The sequence below is a fragment of the Pan troglodytes genome, chromosome 19 (assembly GCF_028858775.2).
Source record: "Pan troglodytes isolate AG18354 chromosome 19, NHGRI_mPanTro3-v2.0_pri, whole genome shotgun sequence".
Lineage (NCBI taxonomy): Eukaryota > Metazoa > Chordata > Mammalia > Primates > Hominidae > Pan > Pan troglodytes.
In genome coordinates, this window is record NC_072417.2 from 47,275,484 (window position 1) to 47,300,721 (window position 25,238).

Sequence of the window (25,238 nt, forward strand, 5' to 3'; positions counted from 1 at the left end):
CCTTTCCTAAGATCTTTCCTCTGCCATTCAGCACCGACCAGGGCCTGGCTGTGCCCTGCCTGAACTCCGCTGTGCTGCTCCAGGTGAGGGAGGGACAGGATGTGGTCCTATGTCAGGCAGACCTGGCCCCTGCCACCTTCACAAGGCAGACAGAGGGGCTGGAGGAACTTCAGCAGTGGAGGTATGGGCAAGGTGGGGTGGGACAGGGTTGCGGGGAGATGAGCGAGCCCAGAAAGAACAGGACAACACGGAGTCTCTAACGCACGACTCACACTGTGGGCCCAGTGGGGACGGGGCTGCCAGCTTCCTCCTAGCCTGGGATCCTGACTTCCCTTCCCAAGGAGCCATCCCGGCCTATGGCTCCTAACCACCCCTCACTGTGGAATTGGGCGGAGGCCTGGACAGAAATGGAGAGAGAAGCAAAACAGGAAAATCGAGGGTGGGAGGAGGAACCCTCGATGGCAGGTCCCATGCCTGGCCCTGAGACACATCTCTAAGGTACAAAGGCAAACTCTAAAACCTCAAACCAGTTTCTTCCCAGACCCACCCAGCACCCCAAAGACAGCAGAAAGCTTTTATTATGATCATTAACATGGTCTTGATTTTTCTATCACAAACAGAGCCTAGCTGGCTCGTGAGCTCAACAAAGTGCGGCCCCAGAGCACCCTGCTTGCCCAGGGACTGCAGTGCCCACACACACGGGGAGAGGCCAGTCCCACCTCGGGGAACCCTCTAGAGCCTCCAGCCAGCTGCTGCATCCCGGCAGACCCATGGAATTCTAACTGTTCTTTTTGCCCCCTATGAATTAAAATAATTTTTTTCAATTGCATGGTAATTTTTTTTTTTTTTTTTTGTAAACAATCTCACCCAAGCTAAGTTCGAGAAAGCTGAAACCCGGTGTTTCTCCCCAAGGTAAAAACCAGCAAGGAGCACCGCAGCTAGCCAGCCTTGGACAGCAGAGGCTGGGCCCACCATCGAACTGAGCTGCTTCCCCGCAGGCTGCAGCTCCATCTTCAGGCAGAAGCCCTGGCCCTCGTGGCCTGGCCCCCCAGGAGGCCACTTCTTTGCCCTGAGCCTGTGATAGCCTCTGAGGCCGGGGGCTGCCGCTCTGGCTGCCCCCTCTCCGGCCAACCTTCTGAGGCCGTTGCAAAGAAACATAAAATGACTAAAACGCTACTGAGTCTGCAACCCAGGGCACTGGGCCCGTTCTGCTCAAACCCGGGGCCCCTGAGTGACCGCAGGGCTTCTCCCCGGCCTGGGGTGGATGCTGCATGTCGGCCAAGGTTGGCTCAGATCTCTGACCCCCGTCTGTAGGGCCGCTGCTCCAGGACCCCGCCGCCAGCCTGGAGTCTGTCAAAGTCATGCCTGGCCTGGGGGCTGAGGCCGTCCCGGCTTCGGCCGTCCTGGTCTCCGTCCGCCTCATCCTCCTCGTCATGGCTCAGGAAGGCCAGCTCGTTCTCGTAGCAGAAGGAGTTGGCGCTGGGCAGCAGGAACTTGTTCTCCACCAGATCCTTCGCGCTGCAGCGGGGCGTAGAGGGCACCTCATAGGTCTTGTGGAAGTGCGAGTAGTCAATCTTGTACTGGTTCTTCTCCTCGAAGAGCACGGGCTCAAAGCGGTGACCCCACAGGATCTCATTGGCCAGGTAGGAGCTGCGGGCCTGGGTGGTCATGGCTGTGGCCTCCACCATGCCTTCCAGGATGACCACGATCTCAAAGTCGTCCGTCTCCAGGTCCTGCCGGCTGATGCCGAAGAGCGGGCTGGCCTCATCAATCTCATGCAGGATGGTGATGGGCGACACCAGAAAGATGCGGTCCAGGCCCTTGTCGAAGCCCACATCGATGTCGATCTGGTCCAGCGGGATGTACTCGCCCTCCTCGGTGACCCGCGGCTTGATGAGCTGCGCGCGCACATGGGCCTCCACAATGTGGCTCTTGCGCAGGTTACCCACACGCCACATGAGGCAGAGCTTGCCGTCACGCAGGGCCACCACGGCGTTGTGGCTGAACAGCAGCGTGTGTGCCCGCTTCTTGGGCCTTGCCATCTTGGCCATGATGGCACCAATCATGAAGGAGTCGATGATGCAGCCCACGATGGACTGGGCCACCACCATGAAGACGGCCACCGGGCACTCCTCCGTCACACAGCGCAGCCCGTAGCCGATGGTGGTCTGCGTCTCGATGGAGAAGAGGAAGGCCGCCATGAAGCCGTGCACCTGCATCACACAGGGTGTGCGGCCACGGCCCTCAGCCGGCTCCAGGTCACCGTGTGCCACCGCGATGACCCAGAAGATGACGCCGAACAGCAGCCAGGAGGCAAGGAAGGCCAGCGAGAAGATGAGCAGCATGTACCGCCAGCGGATGTCCACACAGGTGGTGAACATGTCAGCCAGGTAGCGCTGTGGCTTCTCGTCCATGTTGGCGAACTCAATGTTGCACTGGCCATTCTTCTTGACGAAGCGGTTGCGGCACCTGCGCCGCGTGTGCACCTTGCCGTTGCCAAAGCCGTTGGCGCCCGACATGATGACCAGGTGCAGCCCGTCGTTCTCCGATAACACGATGCTATAGGGGTTGGCCCGGCTGGCCGCGGTCATCCCGGGGGTTGGGGGACCCTGGCTCGCCCCCAGGCTAGCTCCAGGCAGGGCGGCTCCTGCAACAGAGACGACAGCATGTCTGGCTGGGCTGGTGGCTCCAGGCTCCTCTACCCCCATCCCAGGGCCCCCAGACGTGACTGGAGGACGCTTCCACCCTGATTGACCCACGATCGTGCTCTGGTCTTGCCTAAGCCAGCTCCCACTCCGCCTTCCCAGTGCGAGTGGCCACCCCCCTCAGGCCCCCAGCAGCTCCAGCCAAAAACCTCAGCCCCACACCTCACTCCCACACTGAGGGCTCTGAAGAGTCTATTTAGGATCCGATCCCTTCTCCCACCCTCAAGGCCTGAATCTAACAGTGCCTGCCCAGCCAGTTCGGGGCACAACTTGCCAGCCTCTCTGCCTCTGCCGATGGCCCCCCAGTCTCCATGGCAGCCACAGAGGGCCTGTGGAAGCTGAGTCGGTGCCTATCCCTCCCCTGCTCAATGTCAGAGGCCCCCGAGGACATGCAGGACCTGCACAGGGAAGCTCCTGACCCCTCGGACCTCACCTCCCAGCCTCCTCCAGCGGACTCCCCTTCCGGTCACAGCCCCTGGCCCCAGGCTGTCCCTCAAACCCACCCTGGACACCCTCCCGCAAGACATCCTGCCACTGCCTCGCCACCTTGGCACCAGAGGCCTCCTTGTGCCCCAGGAAGACCCATGTCCCATCCCTGCTATATCCACAGCACTGCCCTTTCTAAGGGCAAAATGGCGGCAGCAATAACAACGTAGCCAGGGGCACTCAACCATCAACCCCGCCCTGAGACCACCACTCCCTAAGGGTAGCACATTTTCTTTTTTTCTTTTCTTTTTTCTTTTTTTTTCTTTTTTAGACAGAATCTTCCTCTCGTCACCTCGGCTGGAATGCAATGGCGCGATTTCAGCTCACTGCCATCTCCGCCTCCTGGGTCCAAGCGATTCTCCTGCCTCAGCTTCCTGAGCAGCTGGGATTATAGGTGCCCGCCACCACATCCAGCTAACTTTTGTATTTTAAGTAGAGACGGGGTTTCACCATGTTGGCCAGGCTGGTCTCAAACTCTTGACCTCAGGTGATCCACCTGCCTCGGCCTCCTGAAGTGCTGGGATTACAGGCGTGAGACGTTTTCTCTTTTGCTTCTTGTTGTCCTTCCCAGGGCCTAGAATGCGGCCTGCCACCCCTGTCGCCACCCACTTCGAACACCCCAAGCTGGGTCCCACCACCCTCCTGACACCCACATGCCCCATTCTACAGTGTCCACCCACATGCCATGCTTGCAGCTTCTTGGTCACCAGCAGTGCCAAAGAGGGTAAGATCTGGCACCCAGACACGGGCAGCTCCCTGGCTGACCTCAGCCGAGGGCCCTCCCCAGCCCCTGCTTCCCGCATCTCTAAGGAAGATTGCAAGGCTGCTACCCTGGCACCACCTGTTCCCAGCACCACCCTCAGCTCACTGCAGGCAGCACCTGGCTCCAGGCCAGCCTACTGCACATTCAGGCACCCCAAGACAGGCCCCGCAGCAGGGCATCCATGCCAGCCAGAACAAAGCCTGCTCTCAGCCACTGACGTGCCCACCCCCGGGACACACAGGCTGTGCTGCCCCCACTAAAGGCCCCACACTGGCCTGTCAGTGACAGGCTAGGGCATCTGCAAGCTAGGGGCTATGGCACCGCCTGGCCCACAGCCACATCTGGATGGCAGCCTGCCTCAGCTGGGCTAGGCTGGAAGCAGGGAGACCTGGGCCTTCCAGCATTAGCCCCGCATGGAGGAGCTGGACAGGCCCACCCCTCCCCGCCCACAGGGACCCAGCACCCCCAGTCCCAGTCCAGTCACACCATAACCTCAGAGCTAGACAAAGCCTTGTCCCTTAGCACACCTGCAGCCACGTTACTCAGTTACGAAGACACTGAGGCCCCAAGAGAACATCCTGGGGGGCTGGCACCACTGTGGACCAGGCGCTGCACACAGCCTTCTGCAGGCCTCTCAAGCCCTCCAGGGAGGGGTGGGCCACCCTGCTTTACAAACAAGGACCTGGAGGCCCAGAAGCCAGAATGGACTTGTCCCAGTCCCATAGGCAGGAGGCAGCAATGCCAGGATTCAGCCCCGGTCTATGTGACCCAGCTTCTGGCCACGTCCACACTAGTCTGGGCCTTGGAGCGGGTGCAGCCTCTGAGCTCTGCTCCAAACACCTGAGCAACAGGTGATGGGGGAGCCGCCTGCCCGGCCAGGCTGTGGAACACTCCCAGGGGCTGCCTGGTTGCTCAGCCCCGAGCCGGCCAGTCCGAGCAGCACACAGCAACTGCCGCCTGAGAGACACAGGGAGAGCAGGCAGGGTCCTGGGCGCCTTGGGGGACAGATCCATCAACAGCTGCCCTCACATCATCCTCTCAACAACCCGGGGGTGCAGCCACCATCCAGGTTCAGAAAAGTTAAGTGACTTCCCCCAGGCCACACAGCCATTAAGCAGGAGAGTTGAGTTTTAAACCACCTCTAGCGCCGTCCCCCACCATGGGACCCCAAGCTCTGCAGGGATGCCTTTCCTTACTCTGCCGTCCCCCCCCCAACACCGCTGCGGCTGACCACCTCACCATGACGCTGAGGAGCTGGGACGCAGGGCCGGAATGGTGGACACTGCTTCTGCCTGGGCCTGGAGGTAGGGAGCCGGCGGCAGGGGGGACCCCTGAGGCTGTGCTGGGAAGGGGGCTCAGCCCCAGATTCCTGGACCCTCCAGAAGGAAGCAGCCAGGGCCGGGGAACTCAGACGCCTGCGTGAGGCCACCAGCTGACAGGGGCTGGATTTGTGTGGCCCAGGGGCCTTGAGGGACTTCCAGCGGGTCATGGCTGCTCCAGCCCCTGCTCCGAGCAGCTCAAAGCCTGCAAGGAACAGAATCACAAGAATTAAAGGCCAGAGAGCCCGGTCTGCATGTGTTCCCAGCAGCTGGCGGCCTCGAAACTGGCCAGCTACCAGACTGGTGAGGGTGCTGCCACAGCTCCTGGCATCTCTGCCAGGGCTGGGCACCCCAGACCTGCCCAGATGGTGTCATACAGGCTTGGAAACCCCCACTTCTGTTGACGTTCCTCTCTGCGTGGTTTTACCACCCAGAGAGCATCAACAAGGTCAAGTTCATGCCCCACTCCCTCATTTCTCAGAGCCAAAAACTGACAAAGACACCTGTCTCAGGACCCCTGGAAACTGAGCAGAAGAGAGAGTTGGAGCCCAGAATGTCAGTCCTCAGCCTCACACAGCCCTGCTCTGCCATGTGTGCATGTGTGTGTGTGAGAGAGAGAGAGAGAGACCCTCCCCAGGGGTGCTGGGAGCTCCCTCACTGGGCACTTGGTGAATACAGCACCCCAAAGACAGACCCAGAAGGGGACCCTGGCATAGAAACCCTAGCATCACAAGCTAGACAATGTCTCAAGAACACTCCTGCATAAACACAGGTGTGGCAAGAAGTTACACAACCATGCGGCCTTCAAGGTCGCAATTTAAGAAATATAGGACAATATCCTCCACCAGGGACACACAGGCCTTTTTGGCTCCTGCTCAATGGGGTGCATACAGTGAAATCAGACAAGACATGAAATCAGAGAAACTGTTTTGCTGGAAGAGGCCTTAGCAAGCAAGAAGGCTGGCTCCCCATTTCACAGATGGAAGAACCAAGTCCAAAAAGAAAAAGAGACTTGTCCCAGGTCACAAAGCAATTCAAGGGCCAAGACAAGGTGCTCACTACTAAAGTTAGGACCGTTTTCCGCAGACACCCAGGTTGGCCTGCCAGGGTCCCAGGGTCGCCGGGAGGGGAATGGGAGAGGGGCGCTGGGGTACACTACCTGAGCTAGACAAGGCGGTTTCAACACCAAGGGGCAGTGAAGCAAACCCAGCAGGGAGAGAGCAGGCAGTGGGGAGAGAGCGCGGGCCCGGCAGACCCCCGGAGATCCCTGCTTTCCTGCTGGCCACAGTGCCTACAGACGCAGCCTCCCAGCGACCAGTCCACTTGAAGAACAGACCAGGGCCTGGGCTGGGAGCTTTTAGAGAGGATGCCAGACGGCAGCTGCCACGTGACCTAAGGGTGGGGTCCAGGAGTCACCGGGAGGTGCTTCTGGATGGAACTGGATGCCCCATGCCCACTGCCCTGAGGCCCTGGGCTTCTCAGGTTTCGGTGACATCTGGGAGGAGCCCAGGGCAAGGCCTGGACCCACATTCCCAGACACCAAGAAAGCACTGACTGGAAAGGAGAGTGCAGGGGCCTGCATCACCCAGGGTAAGACATAGGGACTCGGAGGGGGAGGTGCCAACAGCCCCCATCCCTCATGCAGAGACTGTTCAGCTAGCTGGGGCACCTCACGAGGCACGAACACAGCACTCAGTATCTATGAAGTGCTTACTACCTGCCACGTGCTCTTCTAAGAGCTTTAATAAACTGATTCATTTAATCCCTTCCATCACACTGTGATTATTATCCCCATTTTCCAGATGAGCAGACGGAAGCCTAGGAAGATTGAGTCACTGTGAGGGTTACACAGCCTTTCAGGAGTGAAGCTTCCAGGCTGGGCTGTAGGGGTGAAACCAGTGCCCCACAACACCAAGACCTGAGGCCTGACTGTGTGCGTGGCACTGCAATCCTTTTGGTCCCAAGCCCCTGCAATCCCAGGTGGTGATGAGATGTAGACTGCCGCAAATCGGCACTCAAAAGCACAGGTTCAAGGGCCCTCACCAGCACTCCAACCCACGGCCACTCACCCTCATTCGGAGATGGGGCACTCTACCTCATGATCAAGCCTCACCATTGGAAGACCCCTGGGAGATCACTCAATGCAGGGAAGGCTGGCACACGCTTCCCCGCCCAAGGTGCCTGCTCCAGCCTCGCCCAGGCAAGCACCATTCCTCAGCCACAGAGCTTCATCCACTGCATCCGGGGCAGCTCAGAATCTTTCCTAATCCAGGCACCATTCATCAGATGCAGCACTGGGGCCTGGAAAGCCCAGCCCTTCCTTTGCAGATGGGGAGACTGAGGCTCTGAGCCAGTGGTGCCCTTGCTCCATCACTTAGGGTGTGAGGGGCAGGGCTGGCTGCAGGGTTAGGGGCTCTCCCTCATGGCAGGCCCTGCCCAGGGTGTAGGACCACATCAAGGCTAGGCTGGGCACAGGCAGCCAGGAGGGGCACTGCTGGGGGACACTGCCAGAGCCAGGAGTGGGAGGCAAAGACGTGCTGGGCACCCTGGGGCAGTGAGGAAGCTTGGCTGGATGGGGGAGAACCCAGGCTGGTGTGGAGGGGAGAGGGAGAGTGGGGGGTGGCATTGCTATGTCTCATAATCTGGGAAGAAGATGATGACCTCTTACACCAATCCCCTTTCCAGGCCAAACTTCCCCACCAGAGACTCACCTGGCCTCTGTCCACCAAGCTAACCCATGGCCCTCAAACATTTGGGTCCAATGCCATGATGGCTTCCTATGCCAAATGCAGGCTAGGCCCGAGGAGAGAGGCAGCAGCAACACATCACTGTGTGCAGGGCATGGGGTGGTGGGTGCCCCACTGATATCCTAGGCCCTTACCACCTCAGGCCCACCTGTCTCAATTCCTACACGAACCAGTGTCTCTCTGCCCAAAAGCTCTCTCTAGCCGTGGGCATGCTCTGCCATTCAGAGGGCAGGCTGAGGAGCTGATGCTGCCAGGACAGCTTTCAGTCAGTGACTGATGGGCGCAGGTGGCTGGGCCCCAGCAAGCTGCCCCTGGGAGGGGCACTTCTTCCCTGGCCTCCCCAGCAGGAGTCAGCTCCAGTGCCCCAGCAGTAACTGTATCAACGACATGCCCTTTATCACTTCCTTCTCTTTCTCACCTCATTTCCTTATTTCCTGGGATCACCTCCCAGGAAACTACTTGCGCTGGAACCTTTGTCTCCTGGGCCTTCCTCATAGGGTCTCCAGTAGCCTCTCCATGGCAAAGGCTCTTGAACCCTGGCCTCCCCTCCTGGATGCCCCACACCAAGTCTCCTCCTGCTCTTCCTCCTCCTCCTTCTGCCCCACAATACTGAGCTGCCTTCTCCTCTGCCTCCTCCACCTCCTCCTCCTCCCCTGGCCCCCTTTAGGATCCTCTAGCACTGGGCTTTTCCCATTCAGGCCAGAAGCTACTTCCCATATTGTGTGAGAGTTGATCTTGCCCAGGCCCCATCTCTGACCAAGCTCAGAGGCCTAGAGAGGCTGATGCAGGTACTAGCAAAGAGGGGCACCCAGGAAATGCGCCCCAGCCAGATGAAGGGTGAAGGACTAAGCAGCTGAATGGGATGGATGAGGAGATGGGTGGAACGGTGATTGAATCAACAGGTGGGTGGTCGGGCAGATGGATGGATAAATCGGGTTGACAGATGGGTGGGTGGATGATAGGGGTGACCAGATAGATGGACTGGCTAGGTGGGTGGAAGGATGGGTGGATGGATGGTTGAGCAGATGAATGGGTGGGGGAATGGGTGAGGAACGGATGGCATGGGCGAGGGGATGGATGGAGGGGTGGAGGCATGGGTGGGTGGATGGAAGGCTGAGCAGATTAATGGGTGGGGGAATGGGTGATGAAAGGATGGCATGGTGGGTGGAGGGGTGAAGGATGTACAGATGAGAGTCTGGTGGAAGGAATGCCTAGATGCACAAGAGCATGTCAATGACTTCACTCTTATCTCTTGAGTTCTGTCTTCTACGTAATGGTGCTAAGTGGGCACGGTACTGTCTTCAAGGCTGAATTAGTAGTGGCCGCCATTTCCCAGGCACCAGCTGGAAAGGATCCAGTCACTGGAACATCCTAAAGTTTAAAGAGTAAAGCCAAGTTAATGCAGGCGGTGCTGCTCTTCTCAGAGGGGCTCACAAGTAAGACATAACCACATGAACCCACATTTCTGCTCACTTCCCCAGGGCCCCACAGGAGATGGAAGGGCCTCTGGCCTGCACCTTTGATGCCCCACACCTTCACAGCATAGCAACCATCCAGAACCAGAGAAGAGCAGAACAAGATGGAGTGTCAGAGAAAAATGACCGCTGACAATTATTGAGTGCCTATTGCATGCCAGACACTATAGTAGGCATTTTACATACATCATCTCACATAATCCTCACAATTCCACAAGGTTGGAACTATTGTTGTTACTATTCCAGAGAAGTAGTTCATGTGGTAATTCTCCCACTGTCACAAAGGAATTCAGGCCCTCAGCCTGTACTCCCAGCCACCACCTGCAGAGCCTTCCCAATGCCAACCTTGGAGCCAGTTGTGAATAGCTGGGTGGGTGGATGCATGAATGGGTGGATGGATGGATGGATGGATGGATGGATGGATGGATCGATGATGGATGGGTGGGTGGATAAATGAATGCAGGGATGAATGGGTAGGTGGATGGTTAAATGGATGAGTGGGTAGATGGATGAATGAATACATGGGTGGGTGGATGGATGGATGGGTGAATGAGTGGTTGGGTGTGAGGGTGGATGGCTGTATGGAGGAGAGGATGGATGAGTGGATGAATGGGTGAATGGATGAGTGGATGAATGGATAATAGGATGGAAAGATGGATGGATGGATGAATGGATGGATGGATGGATGGTTGGATAGATGGATGGATAAGTGTGAAAGTAGATGATTGGATGGATGGATGAACAGAAGGGTAGATGGGTGGGTGACTGAGTGGATGGGTAGATGAATGAATGGAGGGATAGATGGGTGAATGGGTGGATGGATGGATGGATAGGTGGATGGATGGGTAATGGGTGGGTGGATGGATGGATAGACGAACGGGATGGATGGATGGGCAGATGATTGGGTGGATGGATGGGTGAGTGAATGAGTGGATGGGTGAGTGAAGAAGTGAATGGATAGAGGGATGGCTGGGTGGATGGGTGGGTATATGGTTGAGTGGGTGGATGAACAGATTAATGGATGAATGGGTGACGGGTGCACGGATGGATGGATGGATGGAATGTTGGGTGATGGATGGGTGGAGTGAATGAGTGGATGGGTGGATAGATGGACAGGTGGATGAGTGTATGTGTGGGTAGAGAAATGAATGGATAGAGGGATGGAAGGGTGGATGGATGGATAGATGGGTGAATGGATGGGTGGGTGGATGGGTGGGTAGATGGATAGATGGATGGGTGGATGGGTGTGAGGGTGGGTGATGAGTGGGTAGATGGATGGATAGGGTGTTTGGGCAAGTAGGATAGATGACTAGATGGATGAGCAGGTGGGCACATGGCTAACTACATGGATGGGCACACATCAGTAATTTGCCAGAGATTTGCCTGGGGTACACATACATCCTACATGGTCCCTGCAATCCCAAAGATGCAATTTCCCCACCTGTCAAAGGGGTCCCCCTGTCTTCCTATCCAGTGTGCTGTGAGAATCAGAGAAGAGGTTGGTGGGAAGGGGCTCTGAGGATCTCCACGGTGAGCCACCTGACATGCTTCTCACCTCCGCACCTCCCAGCCAGGGAGTTCATGGGGCCTGCCCTTTCCAAGGTTACAGCCAAGGCTGGTTTGTCACACTGGTTTTTCTGGCTGGAATTAAGGCAACTGTTGGTGAGTCACCCCCACCTCATCAGCCTCCTGGGACAGGTGACAGTGGTTTAGAGGCACACAGACCTAGATTCAAATCCCAGCTCTGCCCCTCATAAGCTGTGTGACCTTGAGTAAGTCACTTCCCCTCTCTCAGCTTGTTCTGAAATGGGATGGCCTGCCTGGTCTCTAGTGGCCCTTCAGTCCCTCTTCACCCTCCAAGTCCCCCAATCCCCAGCCCCTTCTTCCCCATCCCTCATCATTCTGGGAGCAGAAGCCACAGGCCTACACTTTGCCTCTCTCGCCATTCCACCCTCAAAACTGATGGGGACACAGAGGTTCAGAGATGGATGGGTGGATGGATGGACAGGTGGATGAGCTGCAGAGGTTCAGAGAGGTTCTGTCACAAGCCAACATCACACAGCTAGGGACCTCCACGGCAGGGACTTGGGTCCACGCCCTTCCCCGAGTGGGCCAACACTGTGCAAGCCCTGCGTGCTTGGCAGCTGGCTGCAGTCATCCCGATGCTCACAGCCCTGCCTTGGAGGAGGGACAATTCTCCCCTCTGGACAGATAGGAAAACTGAGGCTGAGAGAAGCTAAGTCACCTGCCCAGTCACCTGGAGCTGGAACTCTGAGCAGCGAAGGTCGGATATTGCCACAGGGCCATGGGAAGCCAAGCAGAGGTGGGGGCCAGAAGTGTGGGCAGCAGCATCTATCCACATCCTGCTGGTCACCTGGCTTGCACCAGGCTCTCCCAACCTCGTCCCTCACGCCCTACTACCTGAAAGGGGCATTCCCCAGACCACAAATCCAGCTGGATATGTTCTTATCTAGGAGGAAGGCAAAATTAGCTCTACTCTACACAGGGGTACTGAGACGTACAGCAGAGAAGCGACTTTCCTGAAGTCACAGGGCAGGGCAGGACCCTGCAAACAGGAGCCAGCCTTCCGGATGCCCTGGCCAGAGCTCCCGCCACCTGCAGGGGCCACAGCAGTTGCCATGTGAGCTCACCCTGCCAAGTCTCACAAATGCTTCCCGGGGTTATGGTCACAATCCTGGATGGGGAGGTGGGCTGCAGGGGCAGTGCTTCCCCATGACCACGACTGAGGGCCAACAGGCCGGGCTGGCCCACAGCGTCCCGCAGAGGAAGGCAGGGCCTGGGCTGAGGCTGGGGCTGAAATCCCCCACGGAACAGGGCAAGGCACTTCCCCTTCCTGAGGCTCAGCTTCCCCTGAAAAATGAGGCTGGTGACACCTGCCAGGCCTCTCAGAGGGTGTGCCATGAAATTGAAGGTGGTGACGAAGCTGCAGTCCAGGCACTGGGCCTCACCCCAGCGGGTCTCTGGGAGGTGGCAGCCGTCACCCTCCCTGGAGAGGCCTGGCAGCCCCCCAGCTCACTGGGGCCTGAAACTCCCCATCTGCAAAATGAGGAGACCCCACACACCTCGGGAGACTGTCACGAGGGTAAGCCAAGCCCTGGCATCAGTATCTGTCCCACAGAGACTATGCAGCAGTGTGGGTCCTGCAGGCATTCACTGTGATGGGCGTTCCTGACACCACGTGGGCACTGAAAGCAGAAAAAGGCTTCCCAACAGGATGGAAAGCTGGCTGTGCCCAAGCCTCCCTGTGGCCTGCTGGATGTCCTCAGAAGCCCCCCTGGCCCGCAAGAAGCCACAAAATGCACAAGGGCAGGATCTGCCTCGCTGTTCCATGCTCGGGATGCACCCGGCCCACAGACGATGCTCAGAAAGTGGAAGCTGCAGGAACCTTGAGTGACATTGACCCCTCACATTCTGTGGCATAAAGATGGGGGCTGGACATATGGACCCCAGAAAGAGGCTGCACCAAGCGGCCAGAAAAGGCAAATGTCCACCCTTAAGCCCTGAGGTGAGGCCAGGTCAGAAGATTCTGGCCCCACAGGGTGGACGACAGTCACACCAAACACCAGGGAATGTTTCTGATGGTATTTTTATGTTGAGAACATCCTTCTTCACAGAGGGTGGGGGCAGGAGGGAGAGAGGGTGTCCTTGGCCCCAGGCCCCTGGGAGAAGCAGAGAACAGAGGCCCTGCAGTAGTGCCCTCTGCTGGGGTGGCCATCGCACAGTGCCCCATCCCTGGGCTCCATTAAGTCCTACGAACAGGGGAGACCTGGAGGGTCTTGGGGCCCTTCTAGGACTCCTGGTTCTGCCCCAACTTGCTGTGTGACCTGGGGCAGGGCTCTGTCCCTCTCTGGGTCTCCCTCTTCAAGTCCTCACTGGGCACCGAGGACTTGAAGAGGAAGCATTGGGAGCCTGCCTTCATGGGGCACCCTGCCTCACAGGGCAGATGGTGAGAAGTCAGCAGTCATAAGTCGCTGGGCCCTCAGGAGCCCAGGGGAGGTGTCTAACCCAGTGGCAGGAGGGGTGCTTCCTAGAGGAGTATCTGTCAGTGGGGAGGCAGCAGCGAGCAGCAGGGGAGACAACCCCGCCTGAGACTAACCATAGCACAGTGACACAGCTAAGAGCACCAGAGTCCTGCAGTCTTGGTGCAGATTCCAGCTTCACTCTCTAGGCACTGGGCCTTGGGCAAGACCCACCCTGACTGTGTGCAAACCAGGGGGCTGGCCCAGCTACTCCACAGAAGCCCTGCCAGCCCTCCATTCCAGGATCTAAACTATTCGGGGTTTGTGGGGAAAGTGTGACGAGATGGGCACAGCATTGCCACCATCATATCAGGGAAGCTCAGCGTGTGCAGGCACAGAGGCTGAGGCATCACCCCAGGGGACCTCAGATGTCATATTAATGAGCCTAGACTTGATCCCAAAGGCAATGGGGAGCCCAAGGGCCATAAGAGAGCTTGAAACTATAAGAGTTCTGGGGCAACAAGGCATGAATTCAAATCGTGTATCCCTCCCTTCCTGTGTGGCCTTGGGCAAGCCACATAACCTCTCTGAACCGCAGTTTTCTCACCTATAAAATGGAACTAATCATAGCACCTATCTCATGAGGTTGCAATGGAGTTTCCATGAGTGAACACATGGTGACTGGCCAGCTGGGAACTCCCTGTCCCCCCACCCTCTCCCTTCATCACAGCTATGAGCCTCTGTCTCACCCTGCAGAGAGTCACAGGCCCCTTTAGGGCCTCAGCTGGACCCCACTCCAGGCAAGAAGGAATGATGCGCAGGAACCCCAGCGGGAGGCACAGGTCAGCAAAGGCACCCTGGCTTCTGATTTTCATACAGCTGTAAATTTTCCAGCTTCAACTTAATTGGAGTCTCAGACACGTCCTGAGCAGCCAGCATGTGCACAGGAGAGCAAGGACCCAAGGTAAGGACACAAGAAGCATCCTGGGACCAGAAAGACCACCAAAGGAAAGGCTGGGAAATTTGCCAACATAAAAATATGTATGATGTCAAAACCAATCATAAGTAAAATAAAAGAAAAATAATGTGTTTGTTTAAAAAGGACCCATGTGCTTAATATATAAAGAGTTCTTCTGAATCAATAAGAAAAAAGGACACAGTAGGAATGAGCAGAGAGCTAGGGTTGGGCTTCCAATGTCTCTGGAATGTCCCACACCTCAGAGCCTCAGCCGGAGCTGGCCCCTCACCATGAAATGCCTTTCTCTGCCTCTCAGAATGCAATGCATCCTCCAAGCTCAAAGGATGCCTCCTTCATGAAGTCTTCCAACATTTCCCCAAGTCCCTTGCTCCTCCGCAAGTACTCCTAGCATGTTTCTTGAGCCCTTAGGACCCAGTACTTGGCTTCTGCTCACTGCATCACAGAAGTCCCAGGTGGGGTGGCCCAAGCTTCTTTGAGAGGAAGAAATGAGGTGCAGAGAGGAGCCATGCCCAAGGTCACCAGTCTGAGCCAGAGCTGGGCCTAGCACCCAGGTGTCCTGCCTCAGTCCCTCTGTAATCCAGCCACCAACCCCTCAGTGAGCCCTCCAGGCCTGCCTTGCTCCCAGCAAGGAAGTCCCCAGCTTGAGGGGTGCATTTATTTCTTCACAAAGGGCCAGCCAGGATTAGGGCCTCAGCCCCCCATAACCTGTCTGCTCTCTGTAGGGGAGCACGTTACAGTTGCTTTCTTAGCTTCCTTCTTTTATTTTGTAAATTTGGCCTTATTTCAGGTACAGAAGTTTCCCTGGGAGGGCCTGACAGACTCTAAGGGCTCTGGGGTTCACCCTACCATGGGCAGAAGGCTGACCTCAGAGATGTGGAGTCCAGGAAAATAGGGTAGGCCTTCCAGAAAGCCTATCACTCAGGCCCCATTTACAGTTCAGATCTGTGAGCGCGCCATGGCCTGGCACTGCTGCCAGAATCACACTCAGCATTGACTCACACGCTCAGCAGCGTCTGCCCAGCCTCTACTATGCACTGACATCACGCCTGGGGGCCCACATGCTGCTGGGGCAAGACAGACCAAAAAAAACAGGCTGAGGGAAAAAAAAGAACTTGAGTAAATCCAGAGACGGGTGGAGACTATTCCAGAGGTCAGAGAAGACTACCTGAGTAGGTGACATCTGGAGAGCTAGTGAGAACAGAATGAGGGAAGAGGGTACTCCTTCAAGTGGGAACTGTAGCCACAAAGGCCTTGAGGCTGAGGCCAGGGGAGGGCAGCGGGGCTGAAGTGAGTGTGCCAGGGAGATGGGGGAAAGGGAAGCAGGGACAGCAGATGGATGGCGAGACAGAAGCACACAGCTCAGAAAGGGAGGGGACTTGGCCGAGGACGCGCAGCACGCTGGGCAGATGGGAGCACCTCTTCATCGATGGTGCTCAGAGGAAGCCGCATGCCAGACACTACCCAAGGCCCTCTCTTCCCCATTCTCCCTCAAACTCCTATGCATCCTTCAACACCCCTTTCCAAGCCCCACCCCTTGTACTTCCCTCTGTCCTGGATCAGACCATGCTGGGTGCAGCCGGTCTTTCTGAGTCCACCAAGCCAAGGGTCTCCTGAGGTTAGAACCTGGGTCTGACTGCGTTGAGGGGCCTCAGCACAGAACCAGGTCCCTGGGGGAAGTTAAGGGATTGGGAACTAGGATTATGTCCCTGTGCCCCAAGAGTGCTCTAGAGTCCTTAAAGTCTGAATCGCAAGATGACAGGCAGCACTGCAGCCCACCCAAGGCCACTCCAGCTTCAGCTCACCATGGGACCACCCCGTCCCTGTCCCCCCTGGGCCTCAGTTTCCCCATTTGTCAAATGAGAGGTCCCATAGCTTGGGAACAGGGCATCTCCCCCTTCCTCCCTTATGAACTGCTCACAGCAGGGTGGCCCCTGCAGGAAGAAAGCATGGCTGTCACTCTCTGACACCTGCTGAGCTCTGAGTTTGGCCCACAGGGCAGGAAATGTCAGCTTTCTGCCAGGCCGGCAGGAGAGTTCCAGCTGAGCCTGGGGGTGATGGGAGATCCTCTCTGCTCTATGGCCTTGCTGGGGGACTCACAATGCCTGGCCTGGGCATTTCACCCACAACAGCCAGGTGTGGGGGCCTGGGGATGCAGCTGACCCCGACCACTTCTCCCCTACCATGGCTGGGAAACTAAAGCTCAGGTCCCCAGACCCCCAGGAGGGCTGCTCAAGGACCCTGGGGGCAAGGCAAGGGGGCCGGGCAAAGCAGGGGCAGGCTTTGCAGTCCCCAAGACAGTGGAGCAGGTTCCCGGAGGTCCTGCCGCAGAGCCCAAGGACAGAAGCCAGCGCTTTGTGAACTTGATGGGGGAAAAATCATCAACTTCCCTGCCTTCAACCTCTCTGTGAAATGTATGCTGGACACACTGAGCCTGGGCTCACCCCGGGCCCTATAGCAATGCAGACCGCTAGAGCTGCACAGCTCTCCTCCCTGCTCCCATGGAGTCGGTAGGACGGCTGCCACCAGGTCTTGCTAGTTAAGGCGCTCGTAGGCAACAGCATGCTAATTACTAGATCACACATTTTAAAAGAATGTTTTGATAAGTACTGCAACACTTACTTCTGGTTTCCTCTGTAGCCCTATATGGGTTCTCTCTTGCATTCAAAAGTGTTATTCTGAGAAGGAGGATGTCAAAGGCATCCCTAGCACACGAACAGCTCAGCACGCTGGATCAGAGGGAGAAGGGCTGAGCACCTGCCAGCTCAGGGCCAGGGCCTTGTTGGGAAAGGACAGGGCAGCCTGGCCCCTCGCCCACCCATCCAGCCACTTGTTCATTCCCCGTTCATTCCATAAAGAAGTCTTTCCTGAGCACCAAACCCGTTTGAGGCTCTGTGCGGGGTGTAGCATGAAAAGGGTGGTCAGCCCTGTGCCCGGCTCCTCACAGATGGGGGGAGACAGACATTCCAGGAGAAACCAGAGAAACACAGGAGATTCTGGCTACAGGAGGGACTGTGTGACCACCCGGGAGGAGGGAATCGAGGCCAGCTGGGGGTCAACAGGGCTGGAAACAAGAGCAGAGTCCCCGGCCCAGGATACAAGGCAGGGTGTGAGGAGACAGGAGGGAGGGGCAGGGAAATGAGCTCTGAGAGGGGACAGGGTGGGGGCAGGCTGCTCAGAGGCCAGGAGCTTGCTCCCCACCCCCAGGTGGCCTTTGCATGTGCAGCCCACCCAAGTGGGGTGGGGAGCCCTTCAGGCCACATGCAAGGGTCTGGAAGCACTGGCTGCACTTTTTCCTGCACTCCCTCTAGTACTAGGTAGCAGGTGGCTCTACATGGCCTGATTTCAGAGTGAGGAGACTCAGGCTCTCCATAGCTAGACGGTAGCGAGCGGGGCCCCACAGAGGCTGTTCTGACCCCATACCGCCTTGCACGGACCTCTTACTGCCACACACGCTTTCCAACCCCAGTAAACTGGAAGTGCGCAACTGCTGTGCATCAGGAACACTCATCACTGTGACACATGCCACTTCCATTCACATTAGTTTCTTTTGATAGAGGCAAGAAACTGGGGATCAGTTAGGATGAGTGCCGTGCCTAGGGAAATGCAGCCAGTCCATGGCAAAGCTGGGATAGAAATTCACCGCCCCTTATGCCCGTGGCGGTGGCACGATGCTGTATCCTGCCTGGGCTCTGGCCTCTGCTCTGTCCTCCCTCTTGCTCTGACTCCCCTGTTTCTCAGGGGCCTGGATGCCTCTCGCTCTGGCCAAATGTCTTCAATAAAGATGACTTCCCAGTCTGTCAGGGAGACACTTCCTGGAGATCCGTCTCATGATTGTTTCTCTCTCCAAATGTGTTTCTGCTTGATTGGGCACGTCTCATGACCCTGGAGCTCTTGGCTTCCACACTTGTCTCAGACAGGGAAGCTTCCTTCTTCTCCAAGTTTCCCCTCATGGGTGGGTGGATTGCCTAGTATGAGCACTAGGAAACTGTGACCGCCCTTGTCTTATAGGACAGGTGGTGACGCATTTCCTCTGCACTTCCTGTCTCATTCTTCAGGGACATCCTCTCCTCTCCTCCTGGGTGGATTGACTCCCTTGAACTTCTGGCTGAAACCAATGTCAGGGAACCAAAGGGACTCGACTGGAGCTTGGGCTGGAGTTGGGGCTAGGTGCAGCGGAAGTTGCAACAGGGCGACCAGGGCGGTGGAGGATAGGGGTGGGACGAATTTTGCAGAAACCTCTTTGCTACTCTGGAAGGCATTTGAATACGCGGCTTGGGTCAGGCACAGGCCCCACCAACCCCACGGGTCCCAGGTGTTCTTTGATTTTCCTTGACATTGGTTGAAAGGTCACTCGTACCACCCTTCCAACAGACCACGCCTGGACACCACCGTTTTCTTCGACATCGCCCCGTATGCCTCGGGTGACACACAATCACACCATCTCCTGTGAGATACGCCAGTGCCACGCGTGGTCACATGGTCTCCACCTCGGATTCGCCCCTGTTCCTGTTTGCACATGTCCTGTAAAGCGCAGTCGGCCTTCTGGAGCCCCAGGGCTTTTAGAAACGGGACAGGCCACTGCTCTTTCAAAGGAGGAGAGAAACAGAGGGCTGATCGATCAGTGAATTTTCAGCTGGCACTACGCCTTGAGACCTGTGGGATCATTCTGTGCTGCAGCGAGATCCTGCCTGCTTCACAAGATGTGGTGAGCCCACCATATCTCACTCGGAGGGGGCCAAAATCGGATCTGAAAGGGAGTCCGGAGAACACAGCAGGCGTCCTGAAGCTCCCCCTCCCTGGGTGGAAGTCGGCTCAAGGAGCTCCTGAGGACAGGACTCCTGGGGGTTTGGCCCTGGGACAGAACACCCGCAGTCCCCTCTGCCATGCCGCCCCAAACTGGACCCTGGATCCAGCCGCTGCCGCCGCGGCTACAGCAGGAGCCTCGCTGCCGCCTAGCAGTGGTGGCGTTAATTAAAGGGGACGCAGCCTGACTGCCTGGAGCGCAGCGCCAGTCGGCCCAGCCAATGCGCATGCGCGAGGCGCGAGCCGCTTCTCCGGTCACAGTGCTTCCCACGGTTGTCTTAGAAACCAGTCCCTGAGGCTTGGCACAGCCGGAGCCCTCCGTGGCAGTGCTTGGGTGTCGGGGCTCTGAGGCTCCCGCCTGACCTCTCCACCGGGTCGACGGCAACGTCTCCGGATGCCGCGAGTCGCAAAGGGCCGACCAGGATGAGGAATCCCCAGACGGAGTCCATGGGAAGCAGCATGGCATCCCGGCCCCAGGCCTGCGCGGACGGTCTTAGCGAGAGTCTCCCACAAAATCGTGCCGCCGTGATCTCGAGGACAGGTCCCCCTGCGTGCCCCTGGGCTGCTCTCTCACCCCATGGTCGTTCGCGTGGAGAGCAGAACCTCTTTGCTCCTCTGGTAGGCATTTGAAGACGTGCCTTTTGTCAGGCACAGGCCCCCGACCCCCCGTGTCCCAGGTGTTCTTTGATTTTCCTTGGCATTGATGGAAAGGTCACTCGTTCCCCCCTTCCACCGGCGCATGCCTGGACACCACCGTTTGTTTCGCCGTCGCCCCATATGCCTCCGGTGACACACATGCAAACCATCTGTGGTGGGATACGCCAGTGCCACGCGTGGTCATATGGTGTCCCCCTTGGTTTTGCCCTTGTGCCTGTTTGCCCGTGTCCTGTAAATTGCGGTCGCCCTTCCGGAGCCCCAGAGCTTTTAGAAGCGGGATAGGCCGCTGCTCTTTCAAAGGAGCAGGGAGGCAGAGGGCTGATGGATCAGTGAATTTTCACCTGACACTTCTCCTTGAGACCTATGGGATCATTCTGTGCTGCAGCGAGGCCCTGCCTGCCTCACAAGATGTGGTGAGCCCATCCTATCTCACTCAGAGTGCGTTTATATCGGATCTGAAGAGGAGTCCCGAGAACCCAGCAGGCTTCCTGAAGCTCCCCCTCCCTGGGTGGAAGTCGGCTCAAGGAGATCCTGAGGATAGGACTCCTGGTGGTTTGGCCCTGGGACAGGACACCCGCGGCCCCCTCTGCCACGCCGCCCCAAACTGGACCCCGGATTCAGCCCCCGCCGCGGCTGCAGCAGGAGCCTCCTTGCCGCCGCGCAGCGGTGGCGTTATTTAAAGTGGACGCAGCCTGACTACCTGGAGTGCAGCGCCAGTGGGGCCCAGCCAATGCGCATGCGCGAGGCGCGAGCGGCTTCTCCTGTCACAGTGCTTCCCACGGTTGTCTTAGAGACCAGTCCCTGAGGCTTGGCACAGCAGGAGCCCTCCTTGGCAGTGCTTGGGTGTCGGGGCGCTGAGGCTCCGGCCTGACCTCTTCACGGGATCGACGGCAACGTCTCCGGATGCCAGGAGTCACAAAGGGCCGACCAGGAGGAGGAAAGCCCAGGCGGAGTCCGGGGGAAGCAGCGCGGCATCCCAGCCTCAGGCCTGCCTGGACGGTGTTGGGGTGAGTCTCCCCAAAAGTCGTGCCGCTGTGATGTCAAGGACAGGTCGGCCTGCGTGCCCCTTGGCTGCTCTCTCACCTGAGGGTTGTTCTCGTCGAGAGCCTAACCCCGCAGCCTCAGGGGTTTCCTGGTGGTGTGTATTTCAATGCGTCTGCTGTATGACTGTGTGTGTGTTTCTGTCTGTGTGTGGTTGTGTGTGTGTGTGTTCCGTTCTCTCTTCTCTCTCTGTCTCTCAGTCTCTGTGTGTTTCTTTCCCTCTCTCTGTCGGTTTGTGTGTTTGTGTCCGTGTGTGTGTGTGTCTTCAGCCGAATGTGCCCTGTGTGCCACAAAGCGATTTCTCGCATGGCGGCCTTCCTTTGGTGAGCCTCTTTCTGCGTTTCTGCCTGGCTCATGAGGCCAGTTGTCATTCGTTTTCGCCACCGCGGAGCTGCTTTTTGTGTGTGAAGACCAGACCCACGTGAGGAGATGCATCGGTCCCGGAGCAATTGAAATCTCCTCCCCATCCTGAGCAGCCTCTTTTCTAGTATCAAGATGAACACACTGCAGCCGAGTACAAGAGCCCCACAGGAGTTCTTTGTCCCGCAGGGGAGGAGCGGACCCACGTCAGAGAAGATGATTTTATCTTTTCACTGCTCTTCTGTGGGAAATGAAGCCACAGCACGATACAGTCTGCAAGAGGAAGCCAGAAATGGGAGATGGCAACAATCCCTGTCACTGGAATGCTGGCCTCTCTGGACAAGCCACCCTTTTGGAACCCCTCCCCTTATGCCCGTGGCAGTGACATGGTGCTATATCCTGCCTGGGCTTCGGCCTCTGCTCTGTCCTCCCTCTTGCTCTGTCCTCCCTCTGTTCTGTCCTCCCTCTTGCTCTGCCTCCCCTGGCCTAGATGCCTCTCACTCTGGCCACATGTCTTCCCTGTCCGTCAGGGACTTCCCAGTGCTTGACTTCCCAGTCTGTCAGGCAGACTTTTCCTGGAGATCCCTGTTATGATTGCTTCTCTCTGCAAACCTGTTTCGCTTGATTGGGCAGATCTCGTGACCGTTGAGCTCTTTGCTCCCATAAGTGTCTCAGACAGGAAAGCCTGCTTGTTCTCCGTGTTTCCCCTCATGGGTGGGTGGATTGCCTAGAATGAGTGCTAGGCGACCGTGACTGGCCTTGTCTTCTAGGACAGGTGGTGTAGCATTTCCTCTGCACTTCCTGTCTCATTCTTAAGGGACATCCTCTCCTCTGCTCCTGGGTGGACTGACTCCCTGGATCTTTTAGCTGTAACGGATGTCAGGGAACGAAGGGGACTGGGCTGGGTCTGGGGCTGGGTCTGGGGCTGCGGCTGGTGCTGGGGCTGGGGCTTGGTGCAGGGTACGTTGTGTGAGGGCTACCTGGGCGATGGAGCTTTGGCGGTGGGTTGAATTTTGCGGAAACCTCTTTGCTCCTCTGGCAGGAATTTCAAAATTTGGCTCCGGTCAGTCACAAGCCCCACCTCCTGGTTCACAGGTGTTCTTTAATTTTTCATTGCTGTGATGGAAATGTCACTTGTTCCCCCCTTCCACCGGGCACATGCCTAGACACCACTGTTTGTTTTGGCTTCGCCCCACATTCCTCTGGTTACACACATTCACGCCATCTGCTGTGGGATGGGCCAGTGCCACGCGTCATCGCATGGTCTCCACCTGGGGTTCACCCCTGTTCCTGTTTGCACATGTCCTGTAAATTGCGGTCGGGCTTCCGGAGCCCCAGGGCTTTTAGAAGCCGGGCAGGCCAGTGCTCTTTCAAAGGAGGAGGGAGGCAGAGGGCTGATGGATCAGTGAATTTTCAACTGACACCACGCCGTAAGACCCATGGGATCATTCTGTGCTGCAGTAAGGCCCTGCCTGTCTCACCAGATGTGGTGAGCCCATCCTATCTCACTCGGAGGCGGCCCAGATTGGATCTGAAGGGGAGTCCCAAGAACCCAGCAGGCGTCCCGAAGCTTCCGCTCCCTTGGTGGGAGTTGGCTCAAGGAGGTCCTGACGACAGGACTCCTGGGGGTTTGGCCCTAGGACAGGACACCCGCGGTACCCTCTCCCACGCCGCCGCAAACTGGACCTCGGATCCAGTTGCTGCCGAGGCTGCAACAGGAGCCCCTCTGCTACCGCGCAGTAGCCATTGTTTCAAGGGGCAGCAGCCTGACTTCCAGCACCGGAGCTTTAGTCGGCCTAGCCAATGTGCCTCCACGAGGCTCTAGCTGATTGTCTCGTCACAGTGATTTCCACTGTTGTCTTGATATCCAGTCCCTGAATTTTGGCATAGCAGGAGTTCTCCATGGCTGTGCTTCGGTGAAGGGGCTTCATGCCTCCGGCCTGTCTTGCAGGAGTTTTAATACCCTTCCCATCCTGTGTTGCCTCCTTGCTAGGATCAAGACGACCGCACCCCAGCCAAGGACAAAGGCCTCACAGGTGCTCATTGTCCACCCGCAGGACTGTGCCCACAGACCTTCAAGAAGATGGTTCTCACTCCTCTCACCCTTTGCCCTCATTGAGAAATCTACCCACAGCTATACACTGGGACGGAGAAGGAAGCTGGCTACAAGATGGGGCAAACATGTCTGTCACTCAAACGCTGGCCTTCCTGCCAAGTCACCCATTTGGCACTTTCTCCCAGATGTCCGTGATAGTGGCATTGTGCTATGGCATTGGCCTCTGCTCTGTCCTCCCTCTTGCTCTGTCTGCCCAGTTCCTGTGAAGCCTAGAGGCTTCTTAGTCTGGCTCAATGTCTTCAACAAAGAACACTTCCCAGTCCATTAGGGAGAAATTTCACTGGGGTCCCTTTTATGATTGCTTCCCTCTCCAAACCTATTTCTGGATGATAGGGTATGATGATCCTGGAGTTCTGGGCTTCCATACCTGTCTTGGACAGGGGAGCTCCCTTTGTCTGCATGTCCCAATGATGGCTTTGTGGTCAGTCCAGGAAGAGCGGGAGGCAACCCCACCATGGCTGACCTTTGCCTTCTAGAAAAGTTAGTGTTGCATCCCACCTGCCCTTCCTCTCTCATTCCTGAGGGCCATCTGGTTCCTCTGCTCCTGGGGAAAGTGCCTCCAAGCACTGAATCTTTTGGCTGCCACGGATGTCAGGGAGCCAAACGGACTGGGTTTTTCTGGGTGCAGGGGAGGTGGCGTCAGGGGTACCTACCGGTGGCGGAATGTCGGTGTGGTGTCCTTTGTTGAAACCTCTTGGCCCCTCTGGCAGTCATTCCTGAATGTGGCTTGGACTCAGGAACAGGCCCTGTCTCACAGGTTTTCTAGTGTGCTTGGCTTTTCCTTGGCTTTGTGTGGGAGGTCCCAGCGACCCATCTGCATACACCTGGATGTCACTATCTGTCTCAGCATCGCCCCATACGGCCTCAAAGACACACACTGACTCCATCTGTTCTTGGGGAACATTAGTGCCACGTGTGGTCACATTGGCTCCATCTCGGACTCGCCTCTGTCTCTCCTTGCACATGTCGTGGAAAGCAGTGTCGGGATGCCAGAGCCCCGAACCTTGGAGATGAAGTCAGGCCACAGCTCCACCTAGGAAGGAGGGAGGCAGTGGGCTCATGGATCAGTGTATTTTCAGCTGACACTATGCCTTGCAGCCCTTAGGATCTTTCTGTGCCCCAGCGAGACCCTTCCCGCCTCACTGCATTGTAACCCCATTCCTGATCACCCCGAGGGATCCATAGTCAGATCTGAAGAGGAGTCCAGAGAGCCCAGCCACACCCTGAAGCTCCTCCTCCACCGGGAACCGAAGCAGAAGACCGATCAAGAAGGTCCTGATGACAGGACCTCTATGGGTCCAACCCTTGAGCCTCCCGCAGGACCCTCTCGTAGTCCTCTTCCCACCCGCCGCCTCGGACTGCGCTGCCGCCGCCACCGCTGCCCCAGTCCCCTCAGCCGCGCGTCGCCGCCATTTTTTAAAGGACCCGCCGCCTGACTCTCCGGAGCAAGCGGGGATTCGGCCTCGCCAGTGCGCATGCACAAGGCCTGAACCTCCGCTTTGGTCGTAGTGATTGCCACTGTTGCCCGAGGATGGGTCCCTGAGACTTTGCGAAGTAGGATCCCCGTGTCATTGTGCGTTAGAGTCGGGTCTGAGAGCAGTCCTGGCCAGGGCATTAACAGGATGGTCTCCGGAGCCTGGGATTCTCGGAGGGTCGACCACCAGGAAGAAACCTCAGAAGGAAGAAACCTCAGGCGGATCGCCGGGGCGGCAGCGCGAGATCCCAGCCTCAGGCCTGGATTCGGGGAGGGTCGAGGAGGGCCCTCTCCCAATCTTCACTTCACACGCCGCCGTCCCAGTCCCCGCAG

At 57.4% G+C, this 25,238-nt stretch overlaps 1 protein-coding gene across 2 annotated transcripts; it reads right to left on the reverse strand.

Annotated features, from left to right (window-relative positions):
• Positions 1-853: 853 nt before the first annotated feature.
• Positions 854-19,442, reverse strand: LOC112207714 (ATP-sensitive inward rectifier potassium channel 12). Of its 2 annotated transcripts, XM_063799683.1 has the most exons (3): positions 17,889-19,442; positions 9,264-9,391; positions 854-2,647 (listed from the first exon to the last, which is right to left on the reverse strand). In XM_063799683.1, exon 3 carries the CDS (start codon positions 2,589-2,591, stop codon positions 1,290-1,292), a length of 1,302 nt encoding a protein of 433 aa, XP_063655753.1. In that variant the 5' UTR covers positions 2,592-2,647; positions 9,264-9,391; positions 17,889-19,442; the 3' UTR covers positions 854-1,289. The 2 variants fall into 2 exon arrangements, with proteins under 2 accessions (XP_063655753.1, XP_024209490.1); XM_024353722.3 differs by lacking the exons at positions 9,264-9,391; positions 17,889-19,442 and adding an exon at positions 5,194-6,604.
• Positions 19,443-25,238: the final 5,796 nt, after the last annotated feature.